Genomic DNA, 17,387 nt, shown 5'->3' with positions numbered 1-17,387 from the left:
TGGATTGGATATGACCAAAGCACAGTTATTCAAAGGACGTCCTACCGATGACTTTGACATTGACGGTCCCAGTGGCGGTTCCCAGGTTGTTCTCCAGGGTGATGGCATAGGCACCGGCATCGGCACGTGTGCACTTGAGCAGCTCTAAGTGAGCATTGCTCATTTCCACTGTCATGGATAGCCGGTCATCAGCCTTACACTCCACGGTATCTTTCTGCCAAACCATCTTGGGTGTCGGGATCGCCATGTACGGGATGTTCAGGTGCAGCTTCTCACCCTCAACCACAACCACATCCTGTGCCTCCAAATCCATGGTTGGACCACCTTTGGGCCAGAGAACAGAATAATTATTGAGGTTTTTTTTTATCATCTGTGTTTTGTTTTCACTTATTTTATATTCTTATATTTATATAAGTTTAAATTCTGTTGATGCTTACAGTCAGGATCTTTGGTGAAGACCTTGTCGGAAATCTCAGAGGGATCACTAACACCAACAGGGTTGATGGCACGGACCCTGATGACGTATTTTTTCTCTGGTTTGATTCCATCATCAATCTTAAAGTTGAGCTCCTTGATGGGTCTGCTGTTGACCCTGAGCCACTTCAGCTCAGGACGGGCCTCAGCCACTTCCACATGGTAACCAGTGATTGGGCAGCCGCCATCTTTGGCCGGAGGCTTCCAGGTGACATTGATGTGCTGCCTGCTGGCGTCTGGGATTTTCACCTCCAGTGGAGGGGATGGAGCGCCTGGAGAAAGAGGAAGATGTCTGAGTTTACATCTGACAGTATTCTATAGATTTTTAGCAGCAGAAAGAAAGAACAAATCTTTCATTCTAAATATTTAATGGACCCTTACTGGTTGGATCTTCAATGGTGAGGATCTCGGTGGGTTCGCTTGGGTCTCCAACCCCAGCCTCGTTCTCGGCTCTGACCTGGAACTGCACCTCAGACCCTTCATCCACATCCGTCACCTTGAACTGAGTCTGTTTGTCTGGAGTCTTGCAGCACTTCAACCAGCGAGTTCCCACCTTCTCTTTCTTCTCAATCACATACCTATGAAGCAAAAAGAAACTCTCATGTTGAATCATTCTTCAGCTGAATTTGGCATCAAAAACAATAAAAAACCAACCAGGACTACGTTTAGAGAGTTATTTTCCACCCCATTCTCCTGAATCGTAACTTATTGGTCTTCTTCTTTTAAAAGTAGATCGGGAGCCAGAGCTTTCAGCTGTCAGGCTCCTCTTCTGTGGAACAAACTACCATTCTGGGTTCAGGAGGCAGACACGGTCAACACCTTTAAGAGTAGACTGAAGACTTTCCTCTTTGATAGAGCTTATAGTTAGTGCTGGCTCAGGTCATCCCTTAGTTATGCTGCCATAGGATTAGACTGCCGGGGGACTCCCCCTCCCTCCCCTCTCTCTTTCTCTCTGTCTCTTTCTCTTTCAGGGTTATTCCTAGTCAGGCACGGTATTGGTTGAAGATGCAGTCACATCTCTCTTTATTGAAAACTCTCTCTTTCTCTCTCTGTCTCTCTGTCTCTCTCTCTCTCTCTCTCCATCTGTAAACATTCATGTCTCATTAATGCATGTCACTAACTAAACTTCTTCCCTGGAGTTTCTGTCTCTGTCGTCCAGCAGGTTCTCGTGGATTGTGGCTGCTGCTGTGGTCCTGCATGACGTCCACTACACATATTACTACTGTCATCATTGCTGCCATATCTCCATCACAGTTTATAGTTAGTTGATGATTTGCTGCTGCTGAGCATCTGTGTCTCTCTATCTCTATCACAGGTTCCACTGGTAAAGGTTTTTTGTGGGCAGATTGTAAAGCCTCAGAGGAAAATGGACTTTGTGACTTTGGACTGTACAAATAAAATCTGATTAGATTTTTACCCCAAATATCTCTAACAACCACAACACTTCCTTTGACATCACTACATTGCCTCTTAGCAAAAGTTGTACAGTGGTGGTTTTCAGTCTTACTTGGTAATGGGCCTTCCTCCGTGGCTCTTGGGAGGTTCCCATTTCAGCTCCACATGTCGCTTGGTGACCTCCACCACTGTCAGAGCATAAGGAGGTCCAGGAGTTGCTGCAGGAAACATGACAAACATTAATGCCCAAACCAGACAGCAATAAGACTGAAAGTCTAAAGTTCTGCCAGGATCCACCAGGCCTGGCCCATGATGTTGCAAACTTACTGAAAGTGTCTTTGGCGAGGACGGCGTCCTCTAGCTCGCAGAATTCACCCATTCCCACTGCGTTCTCTGCAGCAACACGGAACACATACAGCGATCCTTCATTAAGAGGAGTAACCGTGTACTTGAGCTCCTTGACGGTGGTGTCGACAGTCTGCCAGGCCTTCCGCCTCACATCCCTCTTCTCAACCACGTAGTTGGTGATGGGCGAGCCTCCATCGTTGCTGGGAGCCTGCCACTTCAGGCTGGCGTTGATTTTCGTGATGTTGGACACCTCGAGCCACTGAGGAGCAGATGGTAGGTCTGTTGATTGGAAACAGGAGGAAGGTTATTAAAGGCAGGCAGAATGTTTCATTGTGGATTATTTCAGCCTATGATGTGTTTCCCGAAACTCAAATACAGATATTGATATCTGGACGCAGCCCATTGTGCTTCCCACCCTCCTACTACACCAGAGTTGGACTTACAGAGTCTCTCCTTGCAGACCACAGGGTCGCTGGGATCACTGGGTTCGCTCTCGCCGGCTTTGTTGACAGCCTTGACCCGGAATGAGTACTCCTGGTTCTCTATCAGACCCTGCAGCTGGTGCTCAGTCTGAGGAACGTCCTCTGCGATGCGGATCCATTCCTCACTTCCGGTCTTCTGAAACTCGATGATGTAGCCTTCAATCTTTGCCCCGCCGTCATGCTCCGGCCTGGTCCATGCCAACAGGGCTGTTTTCTTACTGATGTCCCTGACGACAGGTTTACCAGGAGCCCATGGAGGATCTGAAGATGAGAGTTGTGTTATTATAATCGTCCACTTACTCTCTACAGTCCATTACTCTTAAGACATCTTGATGCACTGATTGACATGAGACATACCGATGGGATCTTTGATGAGGACTGGATCGGTCTCTGCGCTTGGTTTTCCAGGTCCAGCCAGATTCTCAGCTAGAACACGGAAGCGGTACTTCTTCTTGGTGGGAAGCCCCTTCACCCTGAAGCCACATGAAAGCATAGTTAGAAGTTAATCGCGATTAATCTATCAATAAATGTATCAATAAATTAAATGCATTTTTCTGAGACGTATAGCGTATAATGAATTTTTATTTATGTAAAATGATCAAATTAATGTAGAATAAACAGAGAAAGTAAATTTAAATTCATTCATTTTATTGGCTTAAGGTGCACATATGCACAGTGCAAATAGGCAAATAGAAAAAAGCCAGAATGAGGAAATATACCGACGAGTGCCACACTCCTGTAGTGTAGACTGGCGAGGTCCCGTGGAGGTAATTTGAGCAGGGTGTTTTGCTTTGAGGTGATATGTTAAAGTCGTGTTACTTTTGTGGAATTTAAATTCGGCTTTGCAAACTGTGCAAATTGCCTTGTTTTTGTCCAACGAACCGTCGGGCAACTTTTTAAAATGAAATGTTCCCCTAAAAGTCCGTCCTTATCCTTTCCGCCATAGACTCTCCTTTAGTTAAGATAGATCATAGACACATACACATAGACTCTCCTTTAGTTAGGATAGATCATAGACATATATACATAGACGCCTCATTGAGCAGGTTGGTCCGTTGCTGCGATACGTTAACGTGTCCGCCATATTGGATGTGGCAGATCTGCCCGTAAACTAATACAAGCAGGGCCGGTTTTAGCTGTGGGCAATGTGGGCGACCGCCCAGGGCGCAGTCTCCGTGAGGGCTTTAAGTTAATGCCTCTTATACACCCATTCACACACACACTAATATATCTGGGAAACAAAGCTCTACTTTGCCACATCCAAAATGGCGGCCGCCACCGGAAGTAAACAAAACCGCGTTAATTGCGTTAATTTTTTTTTACGCGTTAATTCTTTAAAATTAATCGACAAAATTAACGCGTTAATTTTGACAGCACTAGTATTAATATGTATCCCCCATCATCATTATTCCTATAATTTGATTATTTACCTGAACGTCGTGTCTTTAATTGGAAGTTTGTTGCATCTGATCCACTTGTCGCTCTCTGGATCAAACTTCTCGACCCAGTATCCGGTGATGGGACTGCCGCCATCCTCATCTGGCTCGATCCAGTTCAGAGTCACGGCATCCTTGGCAATTTCAGAGGGAGTGACTCTGGTTGGAGGACCAGGAGGATCTGAAACAGATGGAAAATCATGTTTGTATTGTATGATCAAGTCTTCAAAAGGAATCACTTTTCGTAGATATAAGTGTAAAAACACATACCGAAGGAATACTTGGCAACAATTGGCACATGCTCTGCAGGTTCGCCGATGCCATACTGGTTCTCAGCACTGACCCTGAAGATGTACTCCTTCAAAGCAGTGAGCTTGCAGGCCTTGAACGTTGTGTGTTTCACTGTGGCTGACAGCTTTACCCACTCCTCTTTGTCTGTCTGTCGATTCTCCACAATGTAATTGGTGATGGCTGAGCCGCCGTCATCTCGAGGAGGGTTCCATGCCAGGCAGCACGACTCGTTGGTGATCTCTGAGATGTCGAATGCAGCTGGAGGGCCGGGTTTATCTAAAGAGGAGAAAGTGATTGCAATGACTCAGTTTGAGGAACAACCGACTTCATATGAGCTTGACAAACAGAATTTGACAGCATTAGTACCAAGAACGTTGACATCGATAGTGGCGGTGGCGCGTCCACAAGCATTGACTGCCTCAATGATGTAGGTTGCAGTGTCGCCTCTTGTGGTGTTGGCAATGGACAGCTTGGAGTGTCCCGGCTGGGTGTCAATGGCAATGCGGTCATCTGCCCGCAGAACCAAGTCGGCCTTTGTCCACTTCACCCGTGGATCAGGCTTTCCTTTGACGTCAGCGGGAAGCTCGATCTTCGTACCGGCCCTAGTGGTCAGACCAGCCAGAAGTTTCACATCGAGCTGGATCTCTGGAGGCTCTGTTTGAATTTGAAAGAAAAGTGTGAGAGAAACCAAAACATCATTCAACAACTCCTGCTCCTGATGCAATTACTCACAACTGATACTCTTAGGAGCACTGGCCTACCTCTGGCATCAACGGCCTGGATCTCATCAGTGGCCCGGCAGGGTCGGCTGGCTCCCAGTTTGTTTAGAGCTCTGACTCTGTAGGCGTACCACTGACCCTCAATCAGACCAGTCACCTGGAACCTGTGAGCAAAAAACATATATTAATCACAACAGTCGCAAATAGACCCATGTGTCCATGAGCTTTTGTAGACATCATTACGAATCAGTTTCAAGTCTTACTTCAGTTCAGTGATTGGGTCACCACAAGGCTCCCACTTATCGGTACCACGCTGACACTTGTCCACCACGTAGCCTTTGATCGGGGCACCGCCATCGTACTTTGGAGGTTCCCAGGACAGGAAGATGGACTTGCCACTCTTATCGCGCCACTTCAGGTTCTCAGGAGGATCGGGTACAGCTGGGAAAGAGAAACAACACTCGTGAAATTCTGGATATTTGTTTTTTCTGGTGTGTGTCCTCCTCACTCTGAGTTAATCAGAATAAAAACTCACTGGCAGGAGAGGAGACACTGACAGGCTCGTCAATGTAAGCTGGCTCTCCGGGTCCACACTTGTTACAGGCGGTGACACTGAACAGATACTCCTTTCCTTCAATGACGTCTGTTATCGTGTGCTCCAAGTCCAAAACACCGGTGGCCACCTGAAATAAGTATGAATGAAATGGTGAGCACAAAATTTCTTATTCTTAATCTTAGTTACAGGAACTTTCAGCACTACAAAAGGGAAACACTCAGATGTACCTTGGCCCAGGTCTTGCGAGACACTTCTCTCTTCTCGATCTGGTAGTGGGTGACTGGACTTCCTCCATCGTGCTCTGGAACCTCCCACATCATGTGCACATGGTGGCGGGTTACCTCAGCCACCTTCAAGTCCTTAGGAGCACTTGGGCATGCTGTGAAAATCAAAGTACCAACAATAAACCACTACATAGTCATATAAGTCTACCTTTCATTAAACCATAAGCATGAACATATTTTGCTTACCAATGACGTTGACTTCGATCTCTCCAGAGACAGAGGAAACGTCGTTCTCCAGCTGCAGGGTGTAGGTGCCTTTGTCTGGACGGACGCTCGGTGTGACCGTCAGCTCCGTGTACGTGGGCTTTGTCACCATGGAGACACGCTCATCCTCAGTGGTCAGTTCCTTCTCTCCAAAGGTCCACTTGGCAACGGGAGTCGGGTATCCAGTGATGGGGACTCTGATGGTGAGAGGCTGAGGAACGATCACCTCCAGGCCGTTCCTGAAACCACTCAGGTCGAAGGTTGGACCAACTGTGAGGAGGGAAAAATGTTTTCACGTTAGATAGAGACATGTGAGTTATACTGCCACCTAATGGATTATTTCAGAACTGCAGAGAGACTCCCTGAATTACAGTTTACATTTAGATTCAGTTTAAGTTCTTGTTTTTATTGATCTCGTACCGTGAGGATCGTCGGCAAGCAGTGGTCCGATTTTCTCGGCTGGATCGGAGACTCCGGCGGCGTTCTCAGCACAAACTCTGTAGAGGTACTTCTGACCGGGTTTCAGACCAGACACCTACAACAACAAATAGATTTTAAAATGTTTTCCAAACAAACAGGTAAAAGTAAAATAAAGGACTAAACTCTGCAGGAAGCTTCATACCCGGTAGGAGAGGTCAGGACACAGTCTGGCGTTGCAGCGGAGCCACTTGTTGGTGCCGTCGTCACATTTCTCAATGATGTAGCCGGTGATCATGCTGCCACCATTGCTGGTGGGAGTCTCCCAGGTCAGCGTGATGGCGGTCTGGATTTGATCGCTGAAGTTTAGGTTCAGAGGTGGACTTGGCCTCTCTGCAGCAATCACAAAGATCACAAAGGACCAATAAAGTGTCTGAAGTTTTATACAGGTATGAGAGCAAACAAACATCTGAACTGCTGCTTTAAACTAACCGATGGGATCCATTATCTTTACGGGTTTTGTGGCGGCGCTGGGCCTGCCAATGCCGGCCTTGTTCTCTGCTCGGACTCTGAAGATGTACTCCTTGTTCTCCACCACGTCGTTCAGCGCCGCAGAGCGGTCACTGGCACCGCAGACCAAGGCTGCCTCCCACTTGACAGAGGTCCTGTCGCGGAGTTCAATCACGTAGGCGGTGATCTCAGATCCACCGTCAAACTTGGGAGGCTCCCAGTTGACGGTGACACCAAACTTATTCACAGAGGCAACTGCAACGTTCTCCGGAGCGTCGGGAACGTCTTGATAGAAGAAAACAAACACATTTAGGGTTTGATTGGATGAAAGTGTGGAGACAGGAGGTGAATGTACGTGACATATTTGGGGCTTTCCTACCAAACTTGTTCTTGGCCTGAACAGCATCCTCAGTGGCGACAATGGGTCCACTGCCGACTCTGTTTCTGGCACAGACCCTGAACAGGTACATGGAGTCCTTCTGGAGGCCGCTGACACAGTACTCTGGAATATCAGCACGGTCTGTAGCCAACGTCCAGGTCTTACGCTTCACATCACGTCTCTCCACTATGTAGGCAATAATCTTGCTTCCACCATCACTCTCAGGTTCATCCCAGGCCAAACTGACCTCACCATCAGCAGTATCGACCACGCGCAGGTTCTTGACAGGTCCGGGGACATCTGGAAAAACAACCTATCATTTAAAAACTCTCCTGACATCCACAGGCAAATCTCTCATCACTAATTTACTCCCCAGACTGACCGATCACATCCAGGTTAATGATTGCCTCTCCGGTGCCGTGCTTGTTCTTGATCACCACCTTGTACCGGCCCTGGTCCTCCTTGCTGGGGCTCTTCAGGCGGTACTCAGTCTTGTCGATGGAGGTGTCAATGTTCTGGACAGGTAACATGGCGTCCGCAAAGAACCACTCTGCATCGGCACGAGGGTAGGCATCATAGGGCACGCTCATGACGAAGGGCTTACCAGCATCCGTTACTAGATTCTGGTCGGTAGTTTTGATCTTTGGAACAGCTGCAAACGAGATTAAACGATTCGTTAAAACATTTACAGATTAACCACAACCCTTTTCTGAACCCAGTTTATCGAGAGCTGTCTCGTCTACGACAGTAAACTTGTTGATGATGACTCACCTGCCAGCTCCAGCTTGGCTCTGGCGTCTTTGTCTTTGGCCACGATCCTGTACTCTCCCTGATCTCGAGGTCTGATCTCACAGACCTGCAGTCTGTGGATTTTACCCTCGCTGATCATCTGGTATTTATCTCCCTGGACGATGATCATGTTGTTCCTCATCCACTTCACCTCAACTCGGTCTTTGTTGAGCTCCACCTCAAACACGATGTCTGAACCCGGAGGTTCGAACATGTCCTGAGGAGGTCTGACGATTTCCACTGGGGTCTCTGCAGAAAACCAGACATGGTCACATGTATGTCACACATATGTCACACATGATGATTCAACAGAGACAAAGGCTTGTTTAAAGATTTGTTTACCTTCAACAAAGAGGCGGGCTCTGGTCCTCCTCTCATCCACACCACAGGCGTATTCACATTCATCATCAGCTCTGCACACCTTGATGATCAGTCTGCACGTCTTGCCTTCTTTCTCCATGTGATATCTGCAGGACAGGTGTGAACAGAATCTTAAATACTTGTTGCGTGCACCCCCTGCTGGTCATAATGAGCATCTCTTCTAATTCCCTGGCATGTTAGCTGCTGCCTTGTGTGCAGTGTTTGATTGTACCTGGGTCCTTCTCTGATCTCCCGTCCGTTCCTGTACCACTTCACCACGGCCTTCTCTTTGCTCAGCTTGCAGGTGAACTCGGCGTCCTCAAACTCGGTGATGGTCTGGTCTTTGAGCTGTGCCGTGAAGTCTGTCGGCGCCTCACTGATGATCAGCTCGGCAGAGCACTTGTCATCACCGACTGTGGCAGTGTACTCACCCTCGTCGTCCATCATGCAGTCCTTGATGGTCAGGGTGTGTTTGAGGCCGTCGACTCTGTAAACGATGCGTTTGCTGAGCGTCAACTCCTGGCCGGCCTTCATCCACTTCACGGTCATCTCAGGTCGGTTCACCTTACAGCTGAAGCTGATAGTCTTCTTCTCCTGAGTCTCGATGTCCTCGATGGGATCCAGGAACTTCAGCTTCTCCTCTGCAGCGTGAGAACAGTCAATAAATCTGATTTCTATTCTTCTGTTTTTATTATATGAGTGACCATTCAATCCAATCACAGTCAGTCATGCTATGCTACGTGTTAGCTCGTCTGTGTTTTAAAGATGTTCAAAGGTTAAAGTGACATGTAGTCACATCTTAAAGGTGCAGTGTGTCAGATTTGCAAACATGGAATATAATATTCATAACTGTGTTTTCATGCATGTATGATCACCTGAAAATAAGTTCCTTAAAAATGAGTCTTTTATCTACAGCAGGAGCGTGTCCTCTTTCACGGAGGCCTCCATATTGAAACGCTGTGTACTGACAGGGTCCTTAAAATTTTGTTTCTCCTTACACCATTCCTAAGATTAAATCTGATTAATGAATACTACCTGATTACAGGTGTAAATTATTTACCTGCGACTTTAGCGCTGGCGCTGCTCTTGGCCTGCTCTGCTCTCTGATTGGTCAGAGTGATGGTGTAGGTGGCCTCGTCGGACTTGTGGGCGTCTCTGATTCTCAGGGAGAAGACGTTGTCCCTCTGACCCATCATGTACTTGCTGCTCTCGAATATGGTCTCCTCGTTCTTCAGCCACTTGGCCTTCGCTCCCTCAACGTTTGTCTCGCAGTTGAACACAATCTCACTTCCTTCCTTCACCTCCGTGTCTTTAATCGGCGTGATGATCCTCAGTTTTTCTGAAATGAAACACTCGTTAGGATCAAACCGTCACTCTGAAGGAACGAAACCGTGGAACAGGAGTGAGTCTTACCAATCACATACAGATCGGCTGAGGCTTTAACGCTGCCGATGTGGGCAACATAGCCTCCCTCATCCTTCAGCTCGCAGTTTTTCACAATAAGAGCTCGTCTCTTTCCTTCACTCACGATGGTGTACTTATCCCCGGCCTGGACCTCCTTGTCACCTCTGAACCACTTCACCTCGTATGTCTCTTTAGAGACGGAGCAGGCAAACTCGGCCTTCTCACCCTCCACCACCTCCTGGTTCTGAGGGCGAGCGATGAACTCGGCTGCGAGTTCTGGAAACAGGAAGAAGAAAAGAACGTTTATTTTCCTGTCAAATCAACAGGAAACGCATCATCGCATTGGTATTATTATTATGTTATTCTCACCGTTGAGTTTGAGCGCGGCGGACGTCTTGACGGTGGAACTCAGCCTGCAGTTGTACTCTCCAGCATCCTCCATCCTCAGGTCCTGGATGATCAGGATCCTCTTGCGTCCATCCATGATCTGCTCGTAGCGTCCGCCCTCCGGCAGCTCCTCGTCCCCACGGTACCATGTGACCTCAGCGCTGGCCTTGGACACCTCGCAAATCATCTTCACGCTGTCTGTCTCCATCCCCTCCACGTTGGACAGGTTCTTGGTGAACCTGGCTGCCTCCTCTGAAACCAAACACACAAGAATGGGTTAACCAAGAGAAGTCCTGAGCCTTGGCTGTTAGGTAACCTCTGCTGCCTCGTCAGGACGCAGATCATAGACATATTTTCTCACCGATGACAGTGAGCATGCCGGACGTCTTGGAGGTCCTGGCGTCACATTCGTACTCAGCCTCATCGTCGAACATGGACTTGTGGACGATGAGGATCCTCTGGACTCCCTTAGCGATGATCTCGTACTTCTTTCCTTTCCTGATCTCACCGCCATCCTTGAACCAGCGAACCTGCACAGGAAGACAAGAGTCAGCCGGTTCGTCATCAATCACACGTGAGTTTTAAAGTGAAGCTTTGTTCAAGTGTCAGCTGGTCTCACCTTGGCAGACTCGCGGGACACTTCACATTCAAACTTAGCGGATTCTTTCTCTTTGACCTCGACGTCCTGAAGAGGCTTCGTAAACTCCACGTGAGGAGCTGTGGACGAAGATCACACCATTAAAACTCGATTTTAAAGGTTTTATTTTTATTACAGGATGTGATGTTGACTGTGAAAGTTTGATTCTTACGTGTAACCTCCAGGAAACAGGAAGTCTTGAACTCTTTGGCGTCACACGTGTACATCTTTGCGTCGTCCGGAGAGCAGTCCTGGATGACGAGCGCTCTCTTGCGTCCATCGACGATCATGTCGTACTTCTTGGTCTTTCTGATTTCCTGTCCTTCTCTAAACCACTGTACTTCTGCGTTCTCTCTAGAAACTTCGCACTCCAGCGTAGCGATGGCTTCCTCCTCCACCGTCTGGTCCTCCAGAGGCTTTGTGAACTCCACCGGCGGCTCTGAACACAAAAACAAAGTTTGTCAAACATCTGCTGAGATGTGTTCACTGTCTGTGATGCGTTCACTGTCTATGATGCGTTCACTGTCTGTGATTAGTTCACTGTCTGTGGTGCATTCACTGTCTGTGGTGCATTCACTGTCTGTGATGCGTTCACTGTCTGTGGTGGGTTCACTGTCTGATGTGTTCACTGTCTGTGGTGCATTCACTGTCTGTGGTGCGTTCACTGTCTGTGATGTGTTCACTGTCTGTGATGCGTTCACTGTCTGTGATGCGTTCACTGTTTGTGATGAGTTCACTGTCTGTGGTGGGTTCACTGTCTGTGGTGCGTTCACTGTCTGTGGTGCGTTCACTGTCTGTGGTGCGTTCAATGTCTGTGATGCGTTCACTGTCTGTGATGCGTTCACTGTCTGTGATGAGTTCACTGTCTGTGATGTGTTCACTGTCTGTGGTGCGTTCAATGTCTGTGGTGAGTTCACTGTCTGTGATGAGTTCACTGTCTGTGGTGCGTTCACTGTCTGTGATGAGTTCACTGTCTGATGTGTTCACTGTCTGTGGTGCATTCAATGTCTGTGATGAGTTCACTGTCTGTGGTGCGTTCACTGTCTGTGGTGAGTTCACTGTCTGTGGTGCGTTCACTGTCTGTGATGCGTTCATTGTCTGTGGTGCGTTCACTGTCTGTGGTGCATTCACTGTCTGTTGTGCGTTCACTGTCTGTGATGAGTTCACTGTCTGTGATGCGTTCACTGTCTGTGATGAGTTCACTGTCTGTGGTGCGTTCACTGTCTGTTGTGCGTTCACTGTCTGTGATGCGTTCACTGTCTGTGGTGCGTTCACTGTCTATGATGAGTTCACTGTCTGTGATGAGTTCACTGTCTGTGGTGCGTTCACTGTCTGTGGTGGGTTCACTGTCTGATGTGTTCACTGTCTGTGATGAGTTCACTGTCTGATGTGTTTACTGTCTGTGATGAGTTCACTGTCTGTGGTGCGTTCACTGTCTGTGATGAGTTCACTGTCTGATGTGTTCACCGTCTGTGGTGCATTCAATGTCTGTGATGCATTCACTGTCTGTGGTGCATTCACTGTCTGTGATGCATTCACTGTCTGTGATGCGTTCACTGTCTGTGGTGCGTTCACTGTCTGTGATGCGTTCACTGTCTATGATGAGTTCACTGTCTGTGGTGCGTTCACTGTCTGTGATGCGTTCACTGTCTGTGGTGCGTTCACTGTCTGTGATGCATTCACTGTCTGTTGTGCGTTCACTGTCTGTGATGAGTTCACTGTCTGTGATGAGTTCACTGTCTGTGATGCGTTCAATGTCTGTGGTGCGTTCAATGTCTGTGATGCGTTCACTGTCTGTGGTGCATTCACTGTATATGGTGCGTTCACTGTCTGTGATGAGTTCACTGTCTGTGATGCGTTCACTGTCTGTGATGCGTTCACTGTCTGTGGTGCGTTCACTGTCTGTGTTGCGTTCACTGTCTGCGATGCGTTCACTGTCTGTGGTGCGTGACCCCTGACCTCTGACGATGAGCTGAGCCTGGGTCTTGAAGTCTTTGGAGGTCAGTTTGATCTCGCCGGCCTCCGACAGCTTCACGTCTCTGATGGTCAGAGCGTGAATACGACCCGCCACCCGAGTCTTCACCTGCAGAGACGAACATGAGACGTCAGAGAACTGTTTGATTTAATTTAATTTAATTTAATTTAATTTAATTTAATTTAATTTAATTTAATTTAATTTAGTTTGGCTGTTTTTTCTTTTATACTTTTTAAATTTGATGTAATTTAATTTGACTTAATTTAATTTAATTTAGTTTAATGATGTAAAATCAAACTTGTTGATCACTGTTGATGATCAGCAAATCATTTAATGGATAAATCAGATCTAACTGTTTTAATCATTAATTCATAATTTTATAAATTTCACAAACTAAATTCTTTGTTGTTTTTCGATATAAATTCACATTTTTTCTCTTTGTTTTAGTTTCTTTGAGTAATCAGATTACTCGTTTAGTTTAAAGTCTATATAAGGCGGTGCAGCCTGTCTCAGATAAACGAGCAGCTGCTCTGATATCAGCTGATATTTTTAACACAGCTGAGAGGCCTGAGCTTCAGCACTGTAAAAAATAAGATAAGCAGCAGAGAAAAAAAACATTCAAATCAACAAAAGCCTGAAAAGTTTTAACATTTTTAAAATTAAAATATCGTTTTTTAAACAAACTTAATGAGTGTGCACTCTGTAAAGAACTTTTCTTTAATTATCGTGTTGTCATGACAATAGCTGATTATTTCTGACTCAGTTTTTTATGACCCCAAAACTGATGAAATTATATTTTTTACAGTGTATAAACCAAATTATCTGTTTTCATTGGAGAAAATGTTTAAAAATAAAAAATATGAATTTTTTTGTTTTTTAAGGTAATTTAAGAAAATTTACACTGTAAAAAGTTTTCTTCCTTTAGTTGAACATCAGATGTTTTGCAGTGTGGTTTGGTGACTCACCCGGTCGCTGGCCTCCATCTTCTGTCCTCCCAGGAACCACTCGACCACGATGCCTTCGTACGACAGCTCGCACTCGAAGGTCGCCGTCTCTCCGGCCGTCACCGTGACGTCCTTCAGAGGATTCAGCACGGCGATGGAGCGAGCTGAACAACAAGAAGACATGGTTTAAACAGACCAGCATGCATCTGTCTGATCGCTGGACGTCCTGATCTGAAGTCTTTGGGAAGTCACTGATCGTCCAATCAGAGAGCAGCGTCTCACTTCAGATAAAGATCCTAAAATAAACTCGGCAGCTGATTGGCTGAAAACTCAGAGACACTCAGAGACAGAGAAGAAGAAGAGTCTGAAAAACAGTTCAGATTCACCTGATTTAATTTCATCATTTTCATTTTAAGAGAAAAAATCTAAACTACAGAAAAAGTTTCTGTTGTGATGAAAGTGTGAACAGATTCTCCTGATGCTGACGGACAGTTTGACTCTCTGCCTGTGCTCGTCTTCACACTTTAACTTATTAAATCAATAAATAAATCCTGCTCTGACCTTTGACCCGGAGCTGAGCGTTGGATTTGGCGTTGGCTGCCGAGAAGTCGACGCCTCCCGCCATGTCCATGCGGACGTTAAAGAGGATCAGCATGTGTCGAGTTCCTTCCTCCTTAATCTCAACATCCTGAAACACACACACACACACACACACACACACATCAGAAGATTTCATAAAATCAAACAAACTTCACTGTTAAAAAGTTTATTATAAAGTTTATCTTTTTTTTATACCGCCTTTATGTTGTATACAAGTGTCTGTATGCTACTAGAAATTCAGTTTCCTTGAGGGAGTCATCCCAAAGGGATCATAAAGTGCAGTCAAAGTCTTTTATAGTTTCATAGTGTTGTTAGAGAGGACTCACAGGAGACTGGTGCAGGGCTTCTCCCTTCAGCTTCCAGTTTCCATGGACGTCTTCTTCTGAAATCTCTGTCTCAAACTTGGCTGTTTCTGCCTCCGTGACTTCAACACTGTACAGCGGACGAACAACCTTGATGTCACGCTCTGCAGAGGAAGAAGAGATCAGTAAGTGCTGCTAACACCATCTACAGGCTTTAACCTGAACACCAACATGTATCTCTGGAGGTTTACCTTCAATGTTGAGTTTGGCTGTAGTTTTATCAGAGCCACAGTCACAGGTATACTCTCCGATGTTGGCCTTCTCCGCCTTCCTCACGGTCAGGATGCGCTTCTTGCCGTCGGTGCTGATGGCCATGTTCTTGGAGGGAGTGATCTCCTTCCCATCCTTGAACCATTTGACATCAGCGATGGCTTTGCTCAGTTCACATACCAGCTTCACCTCATCCTTCTCCACGGCGGTGTAGTTCTGCAGCTTGGTGGTAAAATAAAGGTCGCCCTCTGCAGAGGAACAAAGAATGTGATCACTGGATGTCAGAATACAATAATTATCTGAGATCTAGCTACACTGCAGTCCTCAAGTCTTCCCATCTACACCAGGTGACCCTAATGACCCAATGAGGAGAGTAAATCAGCCCGGAGGTGATCTTAACAACCCACAGGAGATCTTAACGACCCACAGGTGATCTTAACGACCCACAGGTGATCTTAACGACCCACAGGTGATCTTAACGACCCACAGGTGATCTTAACGACCCACAGGTGATCTTAACGACCCACAGGTGATCTTAACGACCCACAGGTGATCTTAACGACCCACAGGTGATCTTAACGACCCACAGGTGATCTTAACGACCCACAGGTGATCTTAACGACCCACAGGTGATCTTAACGACCCACAGGTGATCTTAACGACCCACAGGTGATCTTAACGACCCACAGGTGATCTTAACGACCCACAGGTGATCTTAACGACCCACAGGAGATCTTAACGACCCACAGGAGATCTTAATGGCCCACAGGTGATCTTAACGACCCACAGGTGATCTTAACGACCCACAGGAGATCTTAATGACCCACAGGTGATCTTAACAATCTACAGATGACTCTAATCTAGTCTTAGAGACTAAACTAGTCCAGGTGCATAGAATAATCTTTAATAGATCCTCTGACCTGATGACTGAGACTCTTCACAGACTTGATCTGTTGAACCTGATCTGAAGTCAGATAATTCCAACCAAACATGAACGACAACCCAAACGTGTGACACTGACCGATGACGGTGAGCATGGCGGTCATGGTCTTGTCCATGGCCTCCACTTTGATCATGGACGTGTCGTCGATGGTGACCTCCTTGAAGGCCAGTGTGTGGATCTTTCCATGGTCTGACATGTGGACAACCTTGCTGGGATGCAGGCGGATGTCGTTTTTGTACCAGACCACAGAGATCTTGTCGTGGGAGAGCTCGACGCTGAACTCGGCTGTTTCGCGCTCCTTCACCGTCACGTCCTTGATTGGTTTGGCAAACTCCAAACGAATACCTGCCACAGAAAAAGACAACTGTCATACACCTGAAGCAGAGGATATTTTCTGGTTCAATAGTAACTTAAAATGTGAAAGCAGACTAATTTATGAATTTTAAAGATAAACCTTTTTTTTACCTTGAATTACCAGTTTGGCAGTCGTCCTCTTGTCCTCGGCCTCGAACATGTACTTCGCCTCGTCGTCGTAGGCAGCCGATCGGATCAGCAGAACGTACATGTTTGCTTCCTGGATCATCTCGTACTTCTCATCACTCTGCAACTCCTGAGATCCTTTCAGCCAGCGGAAACTCTTTGGAGGTCTTGACAGCTCGACCTCAAACCTCGCCTCGTCCTTCTCATACACCTGAACGTCGCTTAGTGGCGTCATGAAGTTCAGAGGAAGTTCTGAAAGAAAACACGGAAGAGGTTCTTTACTTTGATGCTGTTCTGCAGTAAAGTTGGACTTGCAGATGATTTAGAGCTCAGACACAGTAAGGAAATGCAGATTAAAGTTTAAACACTTCAGAGGACTTGTTGTTGTCAGTGTATTTTACCTTTGACCTTCAGGTTAGCAGAACACTTGGCGTTGGCTGCGGTGTACGCCACCTCGCCAGTCATGGGCACTTTACAGTTGTACAGGATGAGGGTGTGTTTGCCTCCCTCCTCGATGATGTCAACATCCTGTCAAATGTTAATTAGTCATTAATAATGGCTGTGACTGATTACGGGGGGAGGTCACGTGACAATAAAACGAGTTGAGGCACTCACCTTTGACGGACTTAGGACTTCTCCATTCAGCTTCCACTGGCCGTGGACGTCATCCTCAGAGATCTCCACCTCGAAACGAGCTGTCTCCCCGTCAAAGAGCTCCACGCCGTAAATTGGCCGGACTACCTTGATGTCACGAGCTGCCGGAGACAAAACCGAGATGTGATTTTGATCTGATCCTGATCA

At 46.7% G+C, this 17,387-nt stretch overlaps 1 protein-coding gene across 1 annotated transcript in view; it reads right to left on the bottom strand.

Moving 5' to 3' along the window:
- The window catches only part of LOC104931749 (titin), a 157,861-nt gene that overhangs the window by 70,212 nt on the left and 70,262 nt on the right, over nucleotides 1-17,387 (bottom strand). The window contains exons 107-144 of the mRNA XM_027275733.1: nucleotides 17,202-17,341; nucleotides 16,988-17,114; nucleotides 16,572-16,838; nucleotides 16,185-16,451; nucleotides 15,145-15,411; nucleotides 14,918-15,057; nucleotides 14,553-14,679; nucleotides 14,013-14,155; nucleotides 13,032-13,155; nucleotides 11,245-11,511; nucleotides 11,055-11,152; nucleotides 10,797-10,965; nucleotides 10,418-10,687; nucleotides 10,058-10,324; nucleotides 9,705-9,983; nucleotides 8,877-9,285; nucleotides 8,627-8,751; nucleotides 8,267-8,533; nucleotides 7,878-8,147; nucleotides 7,496-7,795; nucleotides 7,099-7,401; nucleotides 6,812-6,999; nucleotides 6,610-6,724; nucleotides 6,172-6,459; nucleotides 5,929-6,080; nucleotides 5,681-5,828; nucleotides 5,409-5,586; nucleotides 5,188-5,309; nucleotides 4,793-5,080; nucleotides 4,406-4,702; nucleotides 4,130-4,316; nucleotides 3,057-3,172; nucleotides 2,661-2,960; nucleotides 2,197-2,496; nucleotides 1,982-2,087; nucleotides 856-1,052; nucleotides 438-746; nucleotides 46-324 (exon numbers count right to left, since the gene is read on the bottom strand). Coding sequence (XP_027131534.1) covers nucleotides 46-324; nucleotides 438-746; nucleotides 856-1,052; nucleotides 1,982-2,087; nucleotides 2,197-2,496; nucleotides 2,661-2,960; nucleotides 3,057-3,172; nucleotides 4,130-4,316; nucleotides 4,406-4,702; nucleotides 4,793-5,080; nucleotides 5,188-5,309; nucleotides 5,409-5,586; nucleotides 5,681-5,828; nucleotides 5,929-6,080; nucleotides 6,172-6,459; nucleotides 6,610-6,724; nucleotides 6,812-6,999; nucleotides 7,099-7,401; nucleotides 7,496-7,795; nucleotides 7,878-8,147; nucleotides 8,267-8,533; nucleotides 8,627-8,751; nucleotides 8,877-9,285; nucleotides 9,705-9,983; nucleotides 10,058-10,324; nucleotides 10,418-10,687; nucleotides 10,797-10,965; nucleotides 11,055-11,152; nucleotides 11,245-11,511; nucleotides 13,032-13,155; nucleotides 14,013-14,155; nucleotides 14,553-14,679; nucleotides 14,918-15,057; nucleotides 15,145-15,411; nucleotides 16,185-16,451; nucleotides 16,572-16,838; nucleotides 16,988-17,114; nucleotides 17,202-17,341 — 8,196 coding nt within the window. The remainder of the gene's footprint in view (nucleotides 1-45; nucleotides 325-437; nucleotides 747-855; nucleotides 1,053-1,981; nucleotides 2,088-2,196; nucleotides 2,497-2,660; nucleotides 2,961-3,056; nucleotides 3,173-4,129; nucleotides 4,317-4,405; nucleotides 4,703-4,792; nucleotides 5,081-5,187; nucleotides 5,310-5,408; nucleotides 5,587-5,680; nucleotides 5,829-5,928; nucleotides 6,081-6,171; nucleotides 6,460-6,609; nucleotides 6,725-6,811; nucleotides 7,000-7,098; nucleotides 7,402-7,495; nucleotides 7,796-7,877; nucleotides 8,148-8,266; nucleotides 8,534-8,626; nucleotides 8,752-8,876; nucleotides 9,286-9,704; nucleotides 9,984-10,057; nucleotides 10,325-10,417; nucleotides 10,688-10,796; nucleotides 10,966-11,054; nucleotides 11,153-11,244; nucleotides 11,512-13,031; nucleotides 13,156-14,012; nucleotides 14,156-14,552; nucleotides 14,680-14,917; nucleotides 15,058-15,144; nucleotides 15,412-16,184; nucleotides 16,452-16,571; nucleotides 16,839-16,987; nucleotides 17,115-17,201; nucleotides 17,342-17,387) is intronic.

The sequence above is a fragment of the Larimichthys crocea genome, unplaced genomic scaffold (assembly GCF_000972845.2).
Source record: "Larimichthys crocea isolate SSNF unplaced genomic scaffold, L_crocea_2.0 scaffold196, whole genome shotgun sequence".
NCBI lineage: Eukaryota > Metazoa > Chordata > Actinopteri > Sciaenidae > Larimichthys > Larimichthys crocea.
Note: the sequence above shows the minus strand (reverse complement) of the source record. Positions and strands in the feature narration are given on the sequence as shown.